The following is a 24,183-nucleotide window of genomic DNA, read 5'->3' as shown; positions in this document are numbered from 1 at the left end:
TACTGTCGGCCGGGTTGGACATACGTCGGCGCGGAAACTGCAGTTTTTCCACAAATTTCTGCTCCATACGTGGAACGATTTGAATTGGACTTCAACCCCCGAGACGTGCGTGACGAACCGGCTCGAACCGCGTTCGTGGCTTGTGGCGTTCTTCTGTTTCAAATTGTTTTTTAGATTTCAAAATTCAGAAAATGTTCCAGAATAATTGACCCAAGTTCCATTCAACAATGCAGCTGATAAAAAAACAAAAAAAAAAAAAAAAAACGACCTTCAACTGGAAAATGTGATTAAGTCGAGGTCGGGAAATGTTAATTAAAAACGTGTATTTTCCTAGCGTGCCCCTAGCGGCCACTACCGGAACTACTTCCTGTCCATGTTCGCCACGCGGCGGCGCCATGCGCGTGTTTTAATAGTAGAAGAAGGCGGGTCGGTCATTGTCCAGCTCATACAAATCTAAACCAGTAAAAATAACAATGATTCGAATGACCACAGATACAAACAGTATATCCAGTCGGACTCGGACTGGCTGTTTCGTCGGACAAAATTAATTGACCTTTTTGATCTGTTGTTTAACCACGGGTTTGATGTCGTAATGGCGCAGGCGACGGGAACAGCGCTGGTCTACGACGAGCAGATGAGCCGGTACAAGCTGCTCTGGCTGGAGTGAGTATTCACAGGAATTTAACACGACTTTTGCACAGTTTGGTTTCAAAAAGCGCGGATTGAATTGTTGTCAGTCCAGTGCCTCCACTGGCTCAAGGCATTGACCGCCGGTGTGCTTGTTTTGAAGTGGTGGAAGAAGTAAGGAAAAGTACAAATACCACGGCACTGAATGCCTGCAGCATCCATAAAAGTACCACTGGCATTTCTGCTGAAGGAAAAATATATAAGAACTTTTAAGTATTTAAAGTATGGCTACTGTGTTTTTTTTTCTTTCCTGTATGCTCAGGGAGATCCTGAATAAATTTGACTAAATTAATAGTGTATGTGGCGTCACAATGATTTCCAAGGATATTGACTTTAGGAGTCACAGGTGAGCGGTTTGTAGATCCAGTTGCTTGTTGTCTTCTGGCTTTCTATACATAAATATGAATCCCGATTAAAACAAAAACTGAAGCACCGTGACTGCGTTAGAAGGGTCGTGCAAAGCATAGATATTTGGTTTAAAATGTAGTAGAGTAAAAGTCCAAGTCTTCAAACTGTACCAGTACTTGTGGTTTGTTACCTTCCACCACTGCAAAACATACCTCCATTAAAAAAAACAACAACACTAAAGCTGAAAAGTGGCTCATCTAAACTGGCGACACTTCATAATAACTTCATAATTCTACCAAAAACTGAAGTACGGATACAGTTTTTTATTTATTTGTTTGTTTGTTTGTTTGTTTGTTTATGTGTATGTATTGCTCCAGTCCAGCATGCGAGTTGGAAGTCCCCGAGCGCCTGACGGTCAGTTATGAAGCCCTGGTTCAGAACGGTCTCTCCGGTCGCTGCGTCTCCGTCCCGGTCCGAGAGGCGACCGACGCCGAGATTCTTTTGGCCCACAGGTCAGTCAGCACAGCACAATAGATAGAAAGATAAATAGTATACGCAAGAAAAGGAGAGCAAAAAACAAAAAACAAAAAAAATGCGTCTGTTACACACTAAGATGTATACAGTTTTTACAATGACAGCAACGTGCTATCAAATGAGGTAAAGTGTGCAGGTTGGTAGTGATGATACATAAATTCATACAGCGAGTGAATGTACGAACGAACACCCTGATATTAGTTTTCATTTACTAACAGCGAGGAGTACCTGGAGGCCGTAAAGAAGACCCCTTACATGAGTTTGGAAGACTTGATGACCTTTACCCAGCAGTATGGCGACGTGTACTTTCACCCGGTATAGTTATTCATTTACAATAATCAGTGACGCGATTTCAGTGACTGTTAATTTTTCAAACCATGCTCCAAACTCTGGATAGGACGTGCACAATTCTTATATCCAAGCTGCCTATCTAAGCAAACTTGAAACACATGCAAAGACGGTATAACGTCGAATGATCTCACTACTAAAATAAAGTGAGAATGCTCTAACGAGACGGGGTAGGTCTCCGTTCTGCCACTACGTGACGCCCTTCTTATCTGTTCCAGAATATCTACCACTGTGCTAAACTGGCGATAGGAGCCGCGCTGCAGCTGGTGGACAACGTGATGACAGGCAGCGTGCGGAACGGCCTGGCGCTGGTTAGGTGAGTTTGGATATCGTTGAGCAGCCACGGGAGAAAGAGTGACGCAATCCAAATCCTTCTTTCAGCTTCACAAACTTTAATGTACTACCCCAATCTTAAATGTGTAACATTTGCATTGTCCATTGTTGACTCTTTAGATGATATGACTCTCAATGTTCTTTTTTATATCAAGGACACTCAATATGATGCACATTAGCCCACAAAACCCATTGGATAGTATTTTGTTTCATTGTTATGTTTATCTTCATTGGTGTGGTCCAAACTTCCATACCTGTCTATACTATATTTATTGGGAGATAAGCCAAACTATGATGAAACACTCATTATTGTAGTCTCTTCTGGTCCCAAGGTCTTGTAAATGAAATAATGGGGAAGTTTAGCAATGGATCATTTTGCTGGGGACGCCCCTCTTAAAGGAGACCCTGGGGGGTACCCGGAAGCCAGAATCACAGCTTTAGTCCCCTCGCATGTGTCTCATCTTTTACTACCATCACTCTTCTGTCATTGGTTCTAGACCTCCAGGACACCACAGTCAGCACAGTGCCGCCAACGGGTTCTGTGTGTTCAACAATGTGGCCATTGCTGCTCAGTACGCCAAGAAATACCACGGGGTGAAAAAGTAATACAAGTAATAATAAGCCACCTCCTATTTTCTGAACCTTTTTTTTTTTGTGCCATGTACAATTTAATTTTGAAATTAATTAAATTTTTGTCGTAGGGTGCTGATCGTGGACTGGGACGTGCATCATGGACAAGGCGTGCAGTACTGCTTTGAGGACGACCCGAGGTGAGTCTTTCCGACTGACGGGGTCTGGAGTTGATATGATTTCCATCAAGTCCCATTAACACCCCTGTCTGCTCTGTACACACGTCATCTCCCAGCGTCCTCTACTTCTCCTGGCACCGCTACGAGCACCAGAACTTCTGGCCGAACTTGAAGGAATCGGACCATGACAGCGTGGGAAAGGGAAAAGGGGCGGGGTTCAATGTTAACGTGCCGTGGAACCAGGTATTGCACATTGAGGAAATAGCTCTCCAGATCTGCTTTGCAATTTAAAGCCTTCAGCTCTCATGACTCGGACTCATGTCTATAGATTTGTTTCTTCCTTATTTAATGTACGAAAAAACTTTTAGTACATGTTAGATGGTCGTTTTAGACGTGTGTGTATGAGAACGTTTTGTTCATGTGCCCATATATCCTTACCTAGGTTGGCATGGAAAACAGCGACTATTTAGCAGTTTTCTTTCATGTCCTTCTACCTGTTGCGTATGAGGTGAGGCCACAAAATATTTTTTTCACAATACTAGAATAAACCTCTGATAGTAGATATCTAATAGACTAAATAAATGCATTGGCTCTCTTAACAGTTTGGCCCAGACTTGGTGTTGGTTTGTGCCGGCTTTGATTCAGCAATTGGTGACCCGGAGGTGAGGTATCCTCTGATAAATAATTACCATCCTGGATAATAAAGCTTGTAATCTAATATGATGGAATTTCATGGAACAATGTGAATAATGAATATGTAGTTAATATAGTTAGTGAAGCCAAAAATAGAAGATATCTGCTGTGCTCACCCTCTGAAATGCAATTGAGATCCAGTTCCCCTGGTACCAGCTTTTCCCATGTTTGCTTAGAAACTGTATAAGTCACTGTGTCCACTGATTATTTTTAAGACCTGTATATTTATTTTAATTAACCTTTATTAAAAAAAAATAATAATAATTCTGATTTCAGGGTCATATGTGTGCCACTCCAGACATCTTTGCTCACCTCACACACCTTCTGATGAACCTTGCAGGAGGCAAACTGTGCGCTGTCCTGGAGGTCAGTGTCGATTCAAATGACCCACATGAACATAAACAACATTAACGAAAGCGAGAGCAGGCGTTCACTCACTGCGTCGTGTTTTGTGTCCGACTGTTCCAGGGAGGGTACAACCTGTCCTCTCTCGCCCAGTCTGTGTGCCAGACGGTCCTGACTTTGCTTGGAGATCCTGCGCCGCGCCCAACAGAGCTCCACGGCCCATGTGAAAGGTACTGTTTCCGTTGTTGGTGGTGGGGTCCACCTTTTCCTGGAAAGAATGCCAGGATTGGGAACGCTGGAGAAACTATGATGTTGGGAGAAAAAATAAGAATTATCTGACTCGATGGCTGTAATCCGAGTTTATGGATTTCCACTTTAAATCGTTGGAGTTTGTACTGAATTTTGAATAAGTGCAATCTTCAGCACGTCAAAGTGCAGACCAGGTATCCATTGTTCGAGACAAATGACTACAGGTGGGATTATATTTATGTCATTGTGAAAAATGATGAACCTCAACTGCTTTTGATTTGGGGGGAAAGAAATTGTGCATCCTTGTCTCCTTCAGCGCTCTTGAGTCCATACACTGTGTCCGATCATCTCACAAGCAGTACTGGTCCTGTCTGAAGCACGCAGGTAAAACATCCTCGTACTCAGGGAAGGAAGCGCTCGTCATTATCACATTACTGTAATTATAACTCACCGTGAATGACCTTGTCTCATTTCATAACTGACAGGTCAAACGCCTTTGCAGTATGCATGATTCTATACCAGTGGTTCCCAATTTTTAGTTAAAAAACTTTCACAGCCCCAAAATGATCGCCGTCAATAACAGAAAAACAAGTGACAGTGTTTTTCATTTTCTTTCTTAATAGTTTAAAAAGCCTTCTTTAATCAATCACCATTGGCCATTCCAATTCTCCTCTTTTGGAAAAACAAAACCAAGTGTTTTTTTTTTTTTCTTTTTTTTTTTTAATTAAAAATAACAAAGTACAATCCCTGATGTGCAATGAGTCTACATATGTGCAATACTCTTTAATACTCTGATTCCTATTCATGTTGTTTCTACTTAGGTATATATTTTTATATATTTTATATTGTGAGCCAAGTGAGCCAATTAATGTCTGCTCACTTGAATTTTTTATCAAAGAAATCTGATTGTTTCTTCTGTTTTGCAATTATAATTAGTTCCTGGAAGCTTTTGTGGATGTAAATATGGACAAGGATGTGTTCCCCACTAGGGGGTGGGCTGAATACTATTATATCATTCTATTATACGGGAACCTATGGGAACTAATTGTTCTTAAATAATACCTTTTAATCCCTCTTCAGCTGACATGCTCTCTTATGAGCCCAGCACCAAGCACCGCAAAGTGATGGAGGGAGCGTTGATAAGCCAAAACCAAGATGAGCAGGGACAAAAGACGGAGGAGGGGAGCACGACAGAGCTTGTATTTCCGGAGCTGCTGCAGCGTGTCGCTCCTGCTGTGCGCACCGCCCTGGTGCTCCCCGACGCTGTGGAGTGCACGGACGGGTGTGCACATTTCAGCGCCAAAAAGGCGCCTGATCCACTGGCACTCAATCGCCTCAGGTGCACAGCCGCTATTAATGGAACCATCTTTGATTTAACGGACACAGAATCAGTGAAATGGTTGATTAAAACTTAAATGAAATGATTCATTCTTTTATCATTGATGATCTTTTTTTTTTTTTTTTCCCATAATTAGCATGAATGGCAAAGAGTCGGGGGACGAGGCCTCTCTCACAGCTCTGGCCAATCTAATCCCTGTGATAGAGAAAATGGAGAAAAATGAGGTGCAATGTGTTTACAGTTTTAGATTTTAGGATGCTGAAGAACTGATCATAATATTGTAAACATCTACTGTAATACTAGTTATTTATAAAAAATTTAAAAAAGGCTTTAAATCACTTGCCAATGAGGGCTTCTTACTATTCTCTTTGCTTGCCAGATCCAAAACTGCTTGGCTCTGGTTCCTGATGTGTCCACAGCAGCGGCAACTGTTGTTCAGCAAGCTAACACATCTCTCACCAAACGGTACAGTAAAACAGCACTGTGTTGGATTTAATTTTGCTTGAAAGGCTGGAAAATTGTGTATGAATTTATGCCTAAACATGTGACTTATTCTGAGAGGTTTTTGTTTGCTGTTCACACAGGGTTTTGGTTGTGTGGGTCGGAGAAGGACCTCTCCCGACTCAGATGATGGGAGATGAGTGAGTATCTGTCAGGATGTAAAGTTTTTTTTTAATTCTTTTTAAATATGCACGTTTTAAATGTAGCTGTATTTATTACTTTTCGCTGCAGAAAACGATCAATGTTTTCAGCAATAACACTTGAATTAAATTGGGAAAGAAATGCTAACCAAAATATTTCCGTTTGCCTAGAAAAACACTACTGGTGCACCTTGGCAGCAAGGAGCAAGAGGATTTGAACTCCAAATATTACGTTCCCATCAGTCTGAAGAAGGTATGATGAGTGTATGTCTGTATTTTGTTTTCATGGGGTGGCAGATAATATTCAAATTTTTTATTCCGTTGTCCTATGTGTTCCCAACAGGGCTGTAGGGACACAGCTGGCCTCCTGCAGGCTCTGCTCGGTGTCCTTCTTCCCCTCGGGTTCCAGTTCAACCCCAGCCTCGTGCTGCTGGTCCGGACGCCCGGCGGCAACGTGGCCACGGCCGTCTGGCAGCAACTGACCTGCCTGCTGCAGGGCCTGGCGCAGGGCCGCACGCTGGTGCTCATGCAGGTGAAACGACGTTGACTTTGGTGTTTTTTTTTTTTTTTTTTATGTGGTCATTGTTTTTCTATTGGGTTAGGGGGTTAGGGGTATGAAAAGAGGATAAAACACTTTCAGACACACACTAATTCATTCTAAATTGACCCCCACTCACAACATGGGAAAGCACATGTCACTTGGAATGTGCCAGATCTTATTCACTGTTGGCCTTTCCTCTTTCATATCTAAATTTTATCTAACCTGCCACCATTGCCAACACAACTTGCAGCAAATATTTAGTTTTCACTGTATGTTGGGAGGCACAAATAGTCCTATTTGATTTAGCTTCCTCTCCAGAAAAGGCCCAAACACTTTTTGTTTGGTTGTCAAATGGGGTTTGAGGCATTGGAGCTGGTTGTGGGAGAGTGTTGTTTATCACCACATTAAATATTAAATATCTAAAATGTTACCAGATGAATAAACTATCTACTCTAATCACGGTTTGGGGTGAAGAGGAAGACCACCGTACTCGGGCCGTTTTCGAAACACTTTATTTGAACTGATGTCGTTCAGGGGACTGTTTCCATTTTCCTATTTAAATACATAAATAATAATTTTGTTACATTTCCTGTTTAGGAAAAAGAGACGTCTTCCATTAGCGCCACTGCCTCTTGTCTTCTGGGGAACCCAGCACCCTCCCTTGGGCCCCTAGGGGCCCCAATGCCTGACAATGTGGAGGCCTTGGAGAGACTAGGACACAGACTGCAAGCTCACTGGAAACTACTGCAGACCACAGGTAAAAACAAATGTACAACAACTAAAGTAACCTGAGCATCATAACTGTGGTAAAGTTTTCCTGTTTGTTTGCACCGATCAGCCACAACATTAAAACCACTGACAGGTGAAGTGAATAACATTGCTCATCTGGTTCCAATGGCACCCATCAAGGGGTGGGGTATAATAGGCAGCAAGTTAACAGTCAGTTCTTGAAGTTGATGTGTGGAAGCAGGAAAAATGGGCAAGCGTAAGGATCGGAGCCACTTTGACAAGGACCAAATTGTGATGGCTAGACGACTGGGTCAGAGCATCTCCAAAACGACAGGTCTTGTGGGGTGTTCCAGGTATGCAGTGGTTAGTACCTACCAAAAGTGGTCCAAGGAATGACAACCGGTGAACGGTGACAGGGTCATGGGCGCCCAAGGCTCATTGATGCACGTGGGGAGAGAAGTCTAACCCGTTTGGTCCGATCCCACAGAAGAGCTACTGTAGCACAAATTGGTGAAAAAGTTAATGCTGCTATGATCTAAAGGTGTCAGAACACTGTGTGTTCTGACACCTTGGGGCGTATGGGGCTGCGCAGCCGTAGACCAAAAGGAACAACAAGTCCAGTCCATTGTGGCCCCACCTCGCAACTTATACCGTTTGTACACAAAAATAAGCAGGTTTACCCAGGTTTTTTTAAACCCGCTCATTTTAGGCAATTGCTGCTAACGTCTTAGTGCCAGATACCACAGGACACCTTCAGAGGTCTTGTGGAGTCCAGGGCTCCACGGGTCAGAGCTGTTTTGGCGGCACGGGAGGGGGAGCTACACAATATAAGTGGTTATTAGTGGAGGTTTTAATGTTGTGGCTGATCGGTGTATATATGCTTTAAAGATATAAAACTTGCTCTATAAATAAGAAAAGTGAACTGTATGCTGGGGTCACACCGTTGGCGACAGGGCTCCTGTGCACCTGGCGTTTGTGGGCGTGTCGGCTCAAAATCGACTGGCTGTTGTCGGTGCGCCAAACATTTCAAACCTCTCTCCTTTTCTTTATTTGATATAAATTACATAGTCAGATGAGGCCGTGTCTACTTATTTTTATTAAAATGGTGTAGTTTGTTTACTTGGCAAAATAAATGATCTCTTGAAAGAATTATGTGAATAATCTTGCCATCCGTCCATTCAAATAAACAATTGTCCTTGTTGAAGAAACATAAAATAACATGTTACTTATTTTATCGATAGTTTAAGGGACATTTTTAATAAAAAAATAAAAAGGAACAATGCAGTGGTCCGAGTGTTTCCAAGGATCAGCTGCATTTAGAGCGTATCTTCCCTCCTATCGGTTGTCGCCCGGCACTCTGCGCTGCTCATTTGCATAATGATGACACCTGCTCAACTTTCCTTGTCGCCATGAAGCTGCCGCCAGTCGTCGCTCCGCCCCCTGCGGCTACACCCCCAGCAGCCGGATGAAGCCGCCCTCCGTTTAAAATGCATCACAGCCTGTGGCTTTGCATCGCCCTGTCGCCGGCAGTGTGACCGTACCATCAGGGTGATGGAATTAAGAGTGTGTCAAGTCCAATTTGTGTTTTGTGCTTTGTATTTATTTATTTATTAATTTTTTTTTTTTTTTTTTTTTTTTTTTTTTTTTTTTTTCTTGAAAATAGCACCGGACAAGAAAGGGAATGCCAACAAGGATTACTGAAGGATCTCAATTTCTTCATTCTTTTCTTTTCTACTGTTTTTGTTAAAGCTGCTAAATCTACTAAATTATTCTATTTTGCTATTGACAAATGTAAACCGGAATAATGAAAACAGGGCTCAACACTTACTTTTAAAAGTGGTTGCCAGCTGTCAGCTTTTGGTTGCCGAAACTGAAAATGTGGGTGCCGAAACTGAAAGTTTGGTGGCCATTTTCAGTCCCCTTATATTTTGAGTAATTAACATACTATGCAGTTATATGTCAGCTTAATAATGAAAATGTGACATAAAAAGAATGATTAAAAGCTTTTGTAACAAGACACCAAACAAATTCTTTGTAGTTAGTGTTTTCTGATCCTCTACAGAATTTGAAGCTTCAGAGGTGAAGAAGCACAAGTTAAGACAGACAAGAGCTGTGATAACACTAAAGCCTGGTTTATAGTCGCCGCAGCAAGGGGGGCCAAGAAATGGTTGCCAACTGACTCATTCTGGTTGCCGAGGACAACCGTTACTGTCAAGCACTGTGAAATGTGAAATGACTGTACTTTTTAAGCATTCCATCAAATATTGGTTGCAACAAAACTGCTGTTCTAATGAAGTACTTGAAGATGAACATCCAGTGTTTAATCAACTCAACTCAGTAAAGTATTTTTCATTGTCTCCGATATGTTGCCTGAATATTTTTAAAGTATTGTTCTTACTTTGCAGGGATTATAGTTTCATTGTGATATAATATGCTCTACAATGACAAGACTATGATATTTAGCACATCATGAGATCTGATAAACTTTGAAAAACGCATGATGCGATGAACCTCTGTTGGATCAGTTTAAGGTGACATTTTAATTATATAGGCAGATATTGTGGTATACATTGATATTTTGTAAAATTTCCTATGATTACCCTGATAATGAATTGTTCCACATCACCCAGCCCTATCTGTTTGACTAATAATAATAATAAAAAAACATTATATCAAGGCTGTAGAATATCACAAATCCAATAACTTGGTTGCACATATAAAAATGCAAAAAATATAATTATGAAGACCAACATTGTAAATGTTAGCTATGGTGGAGTAACTATTATACAAGATTATCGAGGCCCTCCATTTGGTAAAACATCTCTGGGAGCCCCGATCTGAGAAGATTTTACTTGTTAGATATGATTTAGTGAAAAGAAAATCCAAATCGATAAATGCATACTAGAACTATAAAAAGTCAACGTTGAGGTTTTAACTATAAACTTGATCTTTTTAATTGAACCTCCAGCTGGACCCCCCGCCCCCCAGTTTTAAGAAACACCTCACCCTAGGGCGCAACTTGGGTCATTTCAACTTCAGCCCGTAATAGGTAACCCGCCCCGTCCCTCACCCGGCCACGGGGTGGCGCTGTGGAGCTGGTGGCGCTGGAATAAAAGCGTCCGAGCCTGCAGCATGTGAGTCACTGTGGTGCTGTGTGTGTGTGCGCGTGTGTATGTGTGTGTGTGCGTGTGGGGGGTGTGTTGGTGTGGGTGGGTGTGTGGGTGGTCGTGGGCGTGGGCGCGCGCGCGCGCGGATTGAATGGGCGAGACGGTGATTCACTCTGTCCGCTGTTGTGTTTGGCACCAGAGGGCCACCGTAGTCCCCCTTGACACCGGAGCACCGTGCGGCGGCTCCGACACCGGCGGAGGCAGCGATGTCCGCCGCCCCACACGGCGCCAAGATGAAGAAGGACGAGTCCTTCCTCGGAAAATTGGGAGGAACCCTGTCGAGGAAGAAAAAGTCCAAAGAAGGTCAGAAATCCGGTTTTATCAGTTTTATTTTTTGTCTATTTTTCCATCATCTGTCCAGGTGGCGTTACGTACTTGGTGCTAGATTGGAGGTTCAGTTTATTTGAATTGTATTGTTATTATTATTGTCTGTCCCCAGTGGGACAGAGAACGGTTTATTCCCATCATGAAAAAAAATAAAAAAAAATAAAATTGCACATAATAAGCATAAAGTCATTTATTGGTCCGGACAACAGGACTCTGTGCTGCCGACGTCATCGGGCAGCAGGTGACGTCATTCTCTCTCGCTAAAAAAAACCCCCCATAACACGTTGCAGTGATCAGTAATAAATATCCAGCCCGTGATGGGTCATTGTATTTGTGGAAAGGCCAGACAAAGCATAGCAGCAAAGCCCACAAGCGTTCAGCGTGATATCATGGACATAAATAGAGAGGAGACAGCTGCCAGACTTGGAAAGGTCATAAGGTCAAGAGGTTTAGACTCCTTTTCTCATTTAATTCCATTCATTTTTATTTCATTTTATTTTATTCAGTACTTGCAGTGTATTTCCCATTCAAGGCTTTGTTTTTCTGTCAAACACCCTCCTAGTAGTCAAATCTTTGTTCAGTAAATGGATAGCTGCCTGTGTGTGTGTGTGTGTGTGTGTGTGTGTTTGTGTGTCAGACCATGTGTCTGTCGCCCCCCATAAAAAGACAGAGGTGGGTAGACCTGGAGACCAGCCTGGATTCCTTAAATCAGGGGTCTCAAACTACAGACCCCGGGGGCCACATCCAGCGCGAGGGACAAAATAAATTAAAAAAATATATATCAGAATTTAATACATCGTGCATAAGAGAGCTATCTCTAAACAGGCTTACGAGGCAGGTCACTAATGTGTGAGAGAAAATAAAACAAAGCAAAACAAAACAAAATAAAAAACAGGGAGGTTTTCCATTGGAGTTATACACGGCCCCCCTAGAAGAAGGCAACCTGGCCAGTGGCCCCCAGGTCACTGGAGTTTGAGACCACTGCCTCAAGTACTTCTATGTGTACAGATAATAATAATAATAATAATAATAATAATAATGCCTTTTTTTGCTCATAAAGAACTTTTCTTGGATCTCAAAGCGCTGTACAACCAAGTAAAGAATAAAAAAAAAAACCTTGAAAACAACAACCCAGTGAAACTCTAATGGAAATGGTAGCTCTCTCTGTGGTGGAATTAAATAAAATGGAATTAAAATTGTATCAACCCCTTTGGCAAGGGTGCTTGGCGTGTTGCACACTTTGCGGTTTCTGTTCGTTCTGGGTGTGGTTGTGTCTCTTTTGAGGATCACACCCAACCACAAGTTGCTACCAGCAACAGCCCGCCCTCCACACACACACACACACACACACACACACACACACACACACACACACACACACACACATACACACACACACTTTCACTTGGAAAACTATGGAGTAGCTGCCAAGGTGGTTTTCTTTGGTCAGTAAATGTGTTGTAATAGTGCACAAATTTGGTTCACACTCTATAAATCCTTTTAAAAAGAGGTCTCTGAATTCTTTATTTAATAAGCATGTACTTTTATTTTTAACCATCAAACTCAATGACCTATTAAAAAATGAAAACCTCCTCAAAGTGCAGTGGCTCGGTCCAGATGGGGTTTTCTACGTCACTCTTCTGCTGTTTTGGGTCGGCTGGCCACACAGCTTGAATTGTGATCGTTTTTAATTATTAATGCCTGAGCCCCGAAATGGATTTTGTGCTCGAGTGGGAAACCTCATCGGCGGATAGAACCATTAGGATCTCTCCCCTGAAAGCCCTTTCAGGTTATTTTGCCGCGTCCCACAGTGCTTCGGCTCCAGACTCCTGACTGAACGCCCTCAGGAGGGTGGATTTGGAAAAGGCCCAGAGCTGATTTATTTCCTGCGCTGATAAACCATCAGAGCAAAGTGCGGTGCCTCCGTCCAATGCCGCCGTGTCTCTGTGTTTCTCAAGATGGGTCCAGTGGGGGGGCATAAGATATCATATTATTTTGGTATTTTTATACTTTATCAAAACCCTGGTATTAATTAAAATAAATCCCTATTTGAAAATGAGAATAATATTTATATTTTTTCATAAAGGTGCGATACAAATAAAGTTTATTATTCTAAGTAACATTTCATACAATTCTTGAATTTTTTTATTTATATTTTTTTAATTACATTTTGGATTGGTGTTTCTCTAATGATGTTCCATTGTTCAAATTGCACTGACGTCTAATTGCACCCAATTGGCAAATGTTCCGCTCTATGCAGGCAGTATTTTTTTTCTGCAAGATTAGAATATGGTAAGTGACACCGTTGAAACCAGAAACAATCACTTGCAGCCATCGCTTTCTTGGCTCTCCTACCCTGTAGCGCCCCCTGCTGGACCTGGCGTGTCAAGGCCTCCCCACCTCCCTTCACCCACCCCCCAGATCGGTGCCTCACTCAGAGTGATTCTGGTTCTCTCAGCATCAGCCTATCCACTAAGCCTCAATGGTTCTCAATATGGGGGTCCAGCGGGGTCCTTCAAGAGGTTCCAGGGGGTCGCCAGCAAAAGGATTAAAGCGGACCTATGATGAAACACTCACTTTTTCAGTGCTTGCGCGCGTACATTTGGGCCGCGGGTGGACCTACCAAGAACACACGCACTGTGAACAAAGACAACTCAGCCAGTTTGTTTGTGAGCTGTCCATTTCAGAAAACGCGCCCTGAAACAACCCGTTCACCGTTTGCCGTCGACCCCTGCGTCACGTCGGGCTTGGGTAGAATTAGAACCGCCCCGCATGTTTAGGGGACCTCAGAGACCTGTATTAACCCGTGTAAAAAGGAGCGCAATAGGTCCCCTCTAATAATGAAACTTCTCTGTTATTTCAATAACAAGAAGTTATCAACCGCTGCAGAGTGCACGATAATAACAGTTGATCTGTCGTCTCCTGAACTCCGGTGCATGCAGGCGTGGGAGGGACTGCACACACATCTAAAGGAGAGGGAAATATGTTGAGTGCAGTTTTAGGGAACTGGTCGTCCGTTCGTCCTGTGGTGAGTTCGGTAGTATTGTTCTGCACGGGAAGAGTGATGGTGTGACTGTACATCCCCTTCTTCCCAATATCCATCACTGCTGCACCACTTCCCTTTCCAGTGGCGTGAAACACAAACATCATTGTAGTAAAAGGGGAAAACAAAAGAACCGCGATAAAGAAGCGTTATTCTCTCGTTTTGAAAGAAGATGCCGAAGTAGTTGAACTTATTCAACGAAACCGAAATAATAGTTGTTACCGTCCTTGGTGTGCGTTCTCATCAGATGCGGGGCCCCCCCGCGTCGCTTTGAGCTGATAAACTGGAAAGGAAGCGTGTCGTCTCCGACAAGAAGGAATGCGGCGCTTAATCTGCGACCGGCACCTGCGGTAACAACAGCCCAATATAAGTGCAAGTCACTGTACAAAAAGAAGCCTCTTCAACCTCCTTCACTTCACCGCGTCTTTTGTTTCGGGTGAAAGGGCGTTTTTTTTTTTTCCCTACCCGGTGCGAGGTTTGACCCTCAGGCAGGTCCGGCCGAGGGATGGACGGCGAAAGTAGTAAGTTTCCACCCTCCCACCGACGGGAACTTCCTCAGCTCAGAGTTTATGAGATCGACTCGGCTCTCAAAATGAGTTTCGGTGCGCCCAAAGATGCTTACGTTGATCCAAGGCACTCGCAAGAAATATGAAAAAAATATAAAAGCTGATTGTGATATTTTTCATGAAGTAATGTTTGTGTTTAAATAGTGGCATTTTAATATTATATTCCTGGTCAGTGCCCACAATCAACGTTAGTATATTTGAGACTTGTTCCCTTTTTTGCAAGGAACACCGCAGGGTTTCACTTTCTTATTTCACACCAAACAAACGCCACGTTGCTGCTTTATGTTCTCACAGATTTAGGGGGATTTGGGTTATTTATGAACTGCAGGACTCAGCTTTATTAACATTAGCACCACTGGTTGTTGGTCTGTTCCCTGTTACCACACTGTCACTAATACAGTACCTTATACAGTAAGGGGGGTGAGGTAGGATTCTATGTTGCCTCTGATGTTCTGGATTAAAAATTCACGTTTGGCGTAGAAAAGTGATAAAGGAAAAACTCAGAAGACTGTGCCAAACAAATTAGGAAGAAATACATAATTTACATCATAAAAATATAAATATATATATATATATATATATATATATATATATATATATATATATATATATATATATACGAGAAGAAAAAAACATGAGCAAAAAATATATAGTAATAAGATATGAGCAAAAATTATATATATATATATATATATATATATATATATATATATATATATATATATAATGTAGATAGATATATACTGTATATCCATAATTGAAATATGTGTTTGTATGTGTGATGTATCACTCAATTTATAAAATAACAATTGAAGTACAAGCTGTTATACATTGTTTTGAATGATGATGATTTTTCAAGTTACTTATCATTTTAACAAATGATTTAAACTGTACCGGTATATTATATGTATTATATTTCCAAGTTATACAGTATAAGCCGCCGTCTCGTCTCTCTCCTGCTGTGACGTCCCTGGGCTGTGGATGATAATCACTACGTCTCCATGACTCACTGGAGGCCCGTGGTGTAAATATGCAGCGCTAAATTTGGGAGCCAGTCTATCTTCTCCAAGCTTTTAGCTTTATATATATATATATATATATATATATACATAAATATATATATATATAATTATTGTTTTTTTCCCAGGGTGTGTCACAGTGGCCCAGAGGCTGATTTCTATCTTCTTCAGACTGTTTACAGTTCAGGCAGATCACACATTCTGCTTCTCTCCATCCGTCCTCCAAAGCAAAACAAATGTGCTCGTTCTCTATGTCGCCCTCGTTTCAGCCGCAGTTTTATTGATGAGCGAGTCCTCCTGCTTCATTATTTTAAGTCATTCAGGGCGGCGTTTCCCTGCGGCGAAGCCGGCAGCAGATTTATGACGCGGACTGCATGGCGTAGTGGGTATTGAGTCCGCGGAACGGACTCAAGGAGGACATGTTTGTGGCCCTGTTGAGTGATTGCAGCAAAAGCAGAAGAAAGGATCCGTGCACACGCCCAGCGCGAGAGTGGAGTTATTATTTTTATTAAAAATAGTAATTATACTGGAGCTCTCTTCTATTGTACTTCAGACAGTTGCTGTTTCACCAAAAATGTGAGACAAAGCATTAGATAGATAGATAGATAGATGGATGGATGATGGATAAATAGATAGATAGATACAGTAGATAGATAAATAGATGGATATATACTTTATAGATACATCCAAGTAGATAAATTACGGTGTTACAGCAGCACACACATAAAAAATAGAAAATATATATATTTTTGGCGATACACACAAATTTGAAGAAAAAAAATGGCAATAAACCTTTAAAACTCTGTCACAACATCTCAAAGTGTAAATGCAGGACGTTGCGCCTATAATTGTGCATTGTTTATTATTGAAAAAATATGTTTCTCACGCCTTAAAAACAAATGGTCGGTTGGTTTAACAACACTTTTAATATAGCACAGATTATGGTTATATTATCTTAGAATATTAGAATATTCATATCCAGTCACTATGCCACACGGTGCCAGCGTCATGTACATACTCTGTGGGTGAGTCCCTCCAGGTGTCCACGGGTCCACTCTGTGCACGCTGTCCACTGCGCTGGCGGTTGGAGTCAGTGTGTCCCTTCTATGTGGAGGGGGCGTGGTTTGCTGTCTCCATCATGTCCAGTCCACATAAATACAGGCACACACACATGCCCCTCTGCTTCTCCTGTAACTAGACCGGAGAGGTGGTGTAGGGTGGTGGGGGGGCTGTGACAGAAATAAACAGGACGCACGCACGCACACACACACACACACACACACACACACACACACACACACACACACACACACACACACATATACACACACACACACACACACACACCACTGCTCCACCAGTCAGTCCGTCTGCTCTGCCAGTACACACAGCGAGCGCTGGATCCACCTTAAACCCGCCGCCAAACGCTCCAGAATCCAGAATCCAGAATGGCTGGGCTCCTGTGTGGCACCAAGAGGAAGAAGCAAGGTACCGCCCGTTCATGGTTTTATTTTGTTGTTTTCTTAGATTTGATTTATTTATTATTTTTTTTAATTTTTTTTTATCTGTTTTGCTGTGAGGAACTATGAGTCAGGAATGGGGAAGCGTGTCCTCCGTATTACATTCACACGAGGTGTTTGGATTTGAGCGCTCAGTGAGGTCTGACCTCTGGTTATAGTCGAGTGAAGGAAGAACACTGACAGCGTATTGAATTGACTGGAGGCTGACAGGTATTTTATAGAATCCTGAGAATTCTATGAGGGCGCTTGTCGTGAATGTACTCGTAGGGTTGCATAATTTGACACTCTACCGTGGTCCTTTTACCAAAAAAGAAATGTCCAAGGTTCTATGTCAGTGGCGGTGTCCGCTCGTCGGATTTCCAGCTGGATATGTTCGGAGGAAATAGCACAATTATGATGAAACACGTTCCTCAGGGTAATTACTGAGGAAATGCTGATCTGTAGTGAGATGCGAGGCGACCGTTTAACCGCCGCCAGAAGATTGAATCGCGTAGGAAATGTGTTTTGGGGAAAACTCCCACCTGAGGTACGGTGTGCCGCCCCCCCCCCGTCCCCCGGCTTGGAACCTCATCACATCAGGTGTTTTTTTTTGCGGAGGCGTTTTCACAGCGCAACTGTTTGCACGTTTTTTTTCGTCCTGAAAATGGCCTATTCTGCTTCGTTCGAAATTGGAGACGTTTGAATGCCGTCGCGAGGGGCCGATTTATCTGATAAAAGCAGCGAAAGGCCTTTTGTTGACTGTTATTGTGAAAACAAAACAATCATACTCATACTCATACTCATACTCAGTTTTAATCGGTTTAATCCGACAGGCACAGGAAATTTGTCGTTGTGAGGATTTGTGCATTCCTCGACAGACAATAAACACAACAGAAGCTTAAAGTATAAAATAAATAAATAAAAGAAATAGAATAAAAAGTAAAGTAAAAAATAATATTAAAATATAAATAATATATACAAAAATACACAAATAAACAAACACACAAAACAGAAATAGTCAAATATATAAATGTGCAGAATATAAAAGGTGCAACACTGGTATCACTTATATATCACACTATATTTCCCGAACCCGTCTTTCAAAGTTTATTTTTTAATTTTTTCGCTGTCTGTCCTCTCTGCTGCGACGACATCACAGTAAATATCGAGCACAAATGCACGATTTTCCAGCAACAAGCTCAAATTCAAAGCCCCTTTTCATCCACTGCTTTCAAATGTCCTCCCAAACATGTTTGAAATAGAGAGGTCAATGAAAGGAAGGTTTCCGGAGCGATAAGTGCAACCTGGTCAGGTCTGAGGCTCCCAGATCGAAACAGAGTGATAGGGGGTGGGGGGCAGCCATTAGAGAGGAACCTAACTCCCCTGGGACATCCATCCCTCAGTCTGACGGAACAACACAACAGAGAACAGAGAGCGTCCGCTACCGCCCAAATACATTCAAAAACAGCTGTGTCAATGTCGTTATGTGTATGTGATGCGTACACTTCAGGTTTAGTCTCTCCAATCCACTCAAAGGTTGCTCACATTAAAGTGGTAATCCGTCACTCACTCACCAGATTATTTTGCTGAAAAAAAACAAACCTCATATTTGGTATTTTTACTACCTTCTAAGAAACAGACATACAGTGTAATTGCATTTTCTGCATGTGCTCCCACGCTGTTTCCACTGTCGCCTTTCCCGGAAAGAATGCATGGACGGGGCCCACGCAGGAGGTGAAAGGCAGCCGCGGCGAATCTCATCAACAGGCTTGGTGTGGCCGAAATTGGATTAATTGAAAATAAAAAAAAAACCTCGCCGTTTCCAATGGAGTTTAAGTCATCGTAAATGACTCGTTCACGTTGTTGTTATAAGGGCCATGGATCCGAAAATGAGATCACAATGACATTCATCGACTCGCTCGCTGCTCCCGCTTCTGCGGCGAACGCTGTTTTTCTTCCTCCTCGGTCTGTTAACGCCTCACCGCTCCAGTGTAAACAGATATGACAGCGTACCGTGTTTTCTTTCTCGTTCTTAATGTGTCTTCAGAGGGTCCCGGATGTGTGTGAAACAGACAGAGGGAGACGGCAGCGTCCCATCATGCACTGCAGCCTGCAATGTAAACACTGTAAACAACATGTTGCATATGGACGTTAATTTATTTTTCTTTTGCCGTCTCTCTAACATAGAAGCTCATTTCATGCCTTTTTTTTTTTTTCCTGCTTTTCTCTGCGAACTTGAACTTGATTCCCTATTTGCAATTATGTTTGCATTTTTATTATTTCAATTTTATTTTTTATTCATGAATGGACGGTTCAGTCCCGATCCGATGGACAACAACTGGAGTTCCATTTATTCCCACGGAGAGTCGGATTCTGCGCACGAAGCTGTGACTGTGAGGATTGCATTGGATTCGAGGCCCCGGGATGCTTTCACATTTTCCAAATCACGCCACAAGTTTGGGAGCCGGTACTACAATTGGAAGTCACGTCAGTGACTCAGAGTGTTTTTTTTATTGGAACCAGGCTTAAAAACCCACTTAATAAGTCACGTTAACGTCAGTGTTGGATGTCACCTCACCCACTATCAATAGATCTGCTTTCATGTCAGTGAATTGTGTGTATTTCTCTTATTTTCGTTCGCACTTTGCAGACACTATGTAAAGTGGGTTTTTAATCTCTCATTTGTGGAACATGCTAAATGTCCAGCTGAGCAAACTGTCCGCCGGTGTTCTGGACAAAAAACATACAAAAACTCTCCAGTTTTCCCTGACATTATTTTGCGATGTGAAACCGAGACGGAGTTCACCCGACAGCCACTAGGGAGGAGGATCCGGCCGTCGGATGCGTTTTCGGATCCGGTGTGAAGCGGGCTTTAAACTCTCATCAATTGAATTCACATTTAATTCTGAAAAGATGTGTTTATTCTTTTGCTTTCAGTACCTTACTTTTAAGGAGCTGTATTTTCTGGTGGAAGACTTTTGCTTTACACACGGGCCCACGTGAGGCCCTAATGGTGATTATCAGAATCAGAATCAGAATCAGAAATACTTTAATGATCCCAGGGGGAAATTACTTATACTGTACCGTCGTTAGGGCTGTTATCACTTCTTTAGAAGTCAGAAATACATTGCCATTTCATGTGTGTGTGTGTGTTTTGTTGTCTCCCCAGTGAGCGATCTCCACGAGGAGGGAAAGAACGCCATCAACGCTCCCATGCAGCTGTCCAGCATCGAGATCCATCCTGAGGACACACTGCTGGGTACTACACACACACACACACACGCACACGCACACGCACACTTCACACTTCACACTACACTCAGATCAGGATTTTGGGATATGATTTGTCTGCTCAACCCTGTTAACTCTATATGGGAGTAAATAGTAAACAGAGGGTGAGGGGCTGGGTAGTTTCAAAATACTACAAGTAAAAGGGGAAAAATACAATAAAATGTATTAAAAAATAGCAATGGTTTAATTTTGAGTCAGTAGGGCTGGGCTTAAAGAAAAAAATGATACTCCAATACAATAAAATTCTATTGTTTCGATTTCTGAATCAATTAGAAAATGTTGATATTGACACTTTGTTTGGAAGTTATGCATCAATTTTCCACTTTAATTAAATACAACCACAGTCACAGATGAATTGAAATATTTAGTTGGTGTGGGGAAATTTGTGATTTGTGTTTTTGTAACGCACGTCGGATGTATACTGAAAAGTCGGTAATAATTCTCATTTCTGGAACAAAATTTCAATATATCGACATAGAATCATCTCATCAATGTCAGATTGAATCCAATCATGTGTGTCTTCTGACTGAAGTTTCATTTTACTTTTTGGTACCGCGGCTATTAGTCTCCATCTACTCGCTACAGACCAACGGTATTATCCATTTCTCATGCATTCAACTGGATCTCAGTCTCTGGGGTCACGGAGGAGAACAGGGATGTGTGTGTGTGTGTGTGTGTGTGTGTGTGTGTGTGTGTGTGTGTGTGTGTGTGTGTGTGTGTGTGTGTGTGTGTGTGTGTGTGTGTGTGTGTGTGTGTGTGTGTGTGTGTGTGTGTGTGTGTGTGTGTGTGTGTTGACTGGTGTCCGTCGTGGAGCAACAGCAGAGGAATAGGAAATGAAAGGGGAGCTGGATGTGGGTGGAGTGAGGACAACACCCTCAGCCACCGTGTGAATCACTGTGGTGTGAAAAATAAGTGTGTGTGTGTGTGTGTGTGTGCGTGTGCGTGTGCGTGTGCCCCCTTGTTTTTTCAATGTCCATTATGTAGTCCAATCTCCGTCCAGCACTCGCTCCATGACTCTTAATACCAGGGGGCAGTACTCGAGTATGAGCTTGTTCAGGATGGAGCGTTGACACGGACCTGACTCCTTCTCAAACGGTGCAGACTCCATTGAATATTAATTCGGGGAGTGGTCCAGTCCAAAATTCAACTTTTTTTGTATAATATTCTCTGAATGAATGCAAACTGGTCTAATTTTGCATTGAATTTGAATGTGAAAAGTGTGTTAACTGCCAGAGAAACAACAAAGCCCCTTGGCAGAGGTAAAAACAAAAAGTTGAAATAAACGGAATTAAGTTAAATTTGGACCCTTGCCTTGATGATGGACAACTCACATTGTAGTCACAGTGTTCAACTGGACTAGTCTCAGCTCCTCAGGCCTGGAGTTGGACTCATCACCTGAAAGTGCTTATTGTGAGGAGATTTGGTCTTGAGTGCTGTTCAACAGTATTTAACACCCCTTCTGTCTCCATTAGAGGAAAATGCTGAGAGGGTCATGCTGGACCCAAAGTCCAGGGAGACCCTTAAGTTCAAAGATCTTGTTAAGGTAGTAAAGGTTATATATATATATCTTATCCACACAATAACTTATCATTAGGAATACAAACAAAACAACAGGTGTGTGTGTGTGTGTGTGTGTGTGTGTGTGTGTGTGTGTGTGTGTGTGTGTGTGTGTGTGTGTGTGTGTGTGTGTGTGTGTGTGTGTGTGTGTGTGTGTGTGTGTGTGCGTGCGTGCGTGTGCGCGTGTGTGCGTGTGTACAGGTCCTGATTGACTGGATTAACACTGAGCTGGAGGAAGAGAGGATCATCGTCAAAGACCTGGAAGAAGACTGTTACGACGGCCAAGTGCTCCAGAAACTCTTTGGTAAACGTTTAACTTTAACAGCTACACAAAAGGTGCGCAGATAAGCTAATAAAATAAAACTGATTGATTTGCTCGAATTTAAAATGGAGGGGAAAAATACAAATAAATACAAAAACTAACTAAGAAATTAATTATTTCCACTAAATAATATGTTTGCAGGATCCCCTGCAAGTCCTTCTAGGACCACTAGAGGGGAGCAGATCCCCGTTTTGGAATCCCTGATTTACTCTATCAATGCAGATCGACAATCGTTAAATATGTCACATGTGGCTACCATAAGCACCGCCTGCGTGTTCCACCTTCCTTTTCTTCCTCCCGGTCTCAGAGAAGCTGTCGGGCCGGAAGCTGAACGTGACGGAAGTCACCCAGTCGGAGATCGGGCAGAAGCAGAAGCTCCAGACGGTGTTGGAGGCGGTGAACGAGCTGCTGCGGCCTCATGGCTGGTCCATCGAGTGGAGCGTCAACTGTGAGACCCCCCCCACTGTGTCAACTGCATTGATTGCTGACTGACGGATTGATTACTGCACATTTGGCAGCTTGGTTTGCAACTTTAAGAGCTATATCTTGCATGTCATGGTTGGGGAAACCTTTTATCCACAGGTCAGGTCATGACACGCATGCGACACATACTGTAGTCCGCACGCTATGGACTATTATTGAAATATTATTGCGATTACTTTTAATTATTGAAGAGAAAATGAAGAAAATTGTTTAAAAACATAAAAGTAAAGTATATAAAGGATATATCAAATTTTGGAAACAGCCAGCGTTTATTTAAATTTATTTTTAAAATAAATTATTAAATTGAATTTTAATTCATTTGAATTTTGAATCCAAATTAAATTTGTATTTAATTGTAAAAAGTTTAGTGTGGGGTTGACTGGGCGGCCGTAATAGGCCCGAATGCCCCACCCCCACCCTCTGTTTAGATTCATGCAAGTTGATGTGTGATAAGTTATACTGTAATAATATGCTGGAATGATGTGGGCTGATGGTGATATATCTGGTTGTGCCTCCCATTCTGAGCTATTCTGCCAATATAGTCTAGTAGATAGTCTGTTTTAGTCTATTTAAATAGGGATTGGATAAAATGGGATCATTTAAAGGGGATAGGGAGCTTAGAGGGAAAAATAATACATCACTGTTCACATCTTTCTAGTGTATGATGACGATAGGCACACCTACTGTATCCTGGGCGAGATGTTATTTTTCATATATGACTTTTAGCTCCGCTTACAGTTTGTAACAGCCCCCTCTTGTGGCCCGTCTGTGTAGCGATCCACTCCAAGAACCTGGTGGCCATCGTGTACCTGCTGGTGGCCCTGGCCATGCACTTCCAGGCCCCCATCCGGCTGCCCGAGCACGTCTCTGTGCAGGTGCTGGTGGTCAAGGTGAGACGGAGCCGCTACGCTCACACTGAAATAGAGAGAGACAACATTTCGAGCAAAGGCGTTGTCATTATGGGGTTGAAACCCATGTAAGGATCTACAGTATATTCATTTGGAATGGAGCTTTTCCCTCAAAACGTGGTGACATTTTATTTTATTTCACATGTCTGTCAGTTGACGTTTATGTCTGCGCTCGATTTTAAGAATCTCTTCCGAACTCATTTGTTTCAACCACCGTTTTTAGAATGACGCCTTTCTCTTTATTCATGTGTCCACTTAGTTTTAATGTCCTTGATGCACAGTTGGTTTTACGACTGCCGCGTTCGAGCGCTTTTAGATTTTATGTTGTTTTTCCTCACTCTTCTAGCGGATTTTGCGTTTTATCGTGCATTTTATTTCAATTGACTATTTGATCTGTTTTTTGTATTTATTAATTTTTCTTTGAAGCACTGTGTAACCTTTGTTTTGATAAGTACTATATGGAGT

At 42.3% G+C, this 24,183-nt stretch overlaps 2 protein-coding genes across 3 annotated transcripts in view; both read left to right on the top strand.

The window, feature by feature from the left end:
* The first annotated feature begins 482 nt into the window (after positions 1–482).
* Positions 483–9,054, top strand: hdac10 (histone deacetylase 10). Its single transcript, XM_080002171.1, has 20 exons — positions 483–663; positions 1,413–1,547; positions 1,788–1,884; positions 2,136–2,233; positions 2,748–2,852; positions 2,952–3,020; positions 3,116–3,242; positions 3,442–3,507; positions 3,602–3,661; positions 3,969–4,058; positions 4,161–4,267; positions 4,603–4,670; positions 5,367–5,625; positions 5,762–5,849; positions 6,005–6,090; positions 6,210–6,266; positions 6,438–6,519; positions 6,610–6,798; positions 7,405–7,564; positions 8,952–9,054. The coding sequence occupies exons 1-20, from the start codon at positions 593–595 to the stop codon at positions 9,020–9,022; spliced, it is 2,085 nt and encodes a 694-aa protein (XP_079858297.1). The 5' UTR covers positions 483–592; the 3' UTR covers positions 9,023–9,054.
* A 1,737-nt stretch (positions 9,055–10,791) lies between these two features.
* The window catches only part of parvb (parvin, beta), a 16,107-nt gene continuing 2,715 nt past the window's right edge, over positions 10,792–24,183 (top strand). Inside the window, exons 1-6 of one of the 2 annotated variants that reach the window (XM_080002140.1) lie at positions 10,792–11,006; positions 20,327–20,416; positions 21,921–21,991; positions 22,207–22,309; positions 22,635–22,775; positions 23,585–23,700. In XM_080002140.1, the coding sequence (XP_079858266.1) occupies positions 10,910–11,006; positions 20,327–20,416; positions 21,921–21,991; positions 22,207–22,309; positions 22,635–22,775; positions 23,585–23,700 (618 nt within the window). In that variant the 5' untranslated portion in view covers positions 10,792–10,909. Of the gene's footprint in view, positions 11,007–17,028; positions 17,147–20,326; positions 20,417–21,920; positions 21,992–22,206; positions 22,310–22,634; positions 22,776–23,584; positions 23,701–24,183 lie in introns of those variants that run through there. The other variant, XM_080002141.1, reaches the window with a different exon arrangement.

The sequence above is a fragment of the Zeus faber genome (genome assembly GCF_960531495.2).
Source record: "Zeus faber genome assembly, chromosome: 6".
Taxonomy (NCBI): domain Eukaryota; kingdom Metazoa; phylum Chordata; class Actinopteri; order Zeiformes; family Zeidae; genus Zeus; species Zeus faber.
This window is presented reverse-complemented; position numbering and strand designations above follow the sequence as displayed.

Bases quoted from the DNA above. Each gene is read 5' to 3' on its own strand.
- hdac10 (XM_080002171.1), top strand. From the start codon at position 593: ATGGCGCAGGCGACGGGAACAGCGCTGGTCTACGACGAGCAGATGAGC. The intron at 3,508-3,601 runs GTGAGGCCACAA...CTCTCTTAACAG, and splicing joins TTCTACCTGTTGCGTATGAG to TTTGGCCCAGACTTGGTGTT. The intron at 4,059-4,160 runs GTCAGTGTCGAT...CGACTGTTCCAG, and splicing joins AACTGTGCGCTGTCCTGGAG to GGAGGGTACAACCTGTCCTC.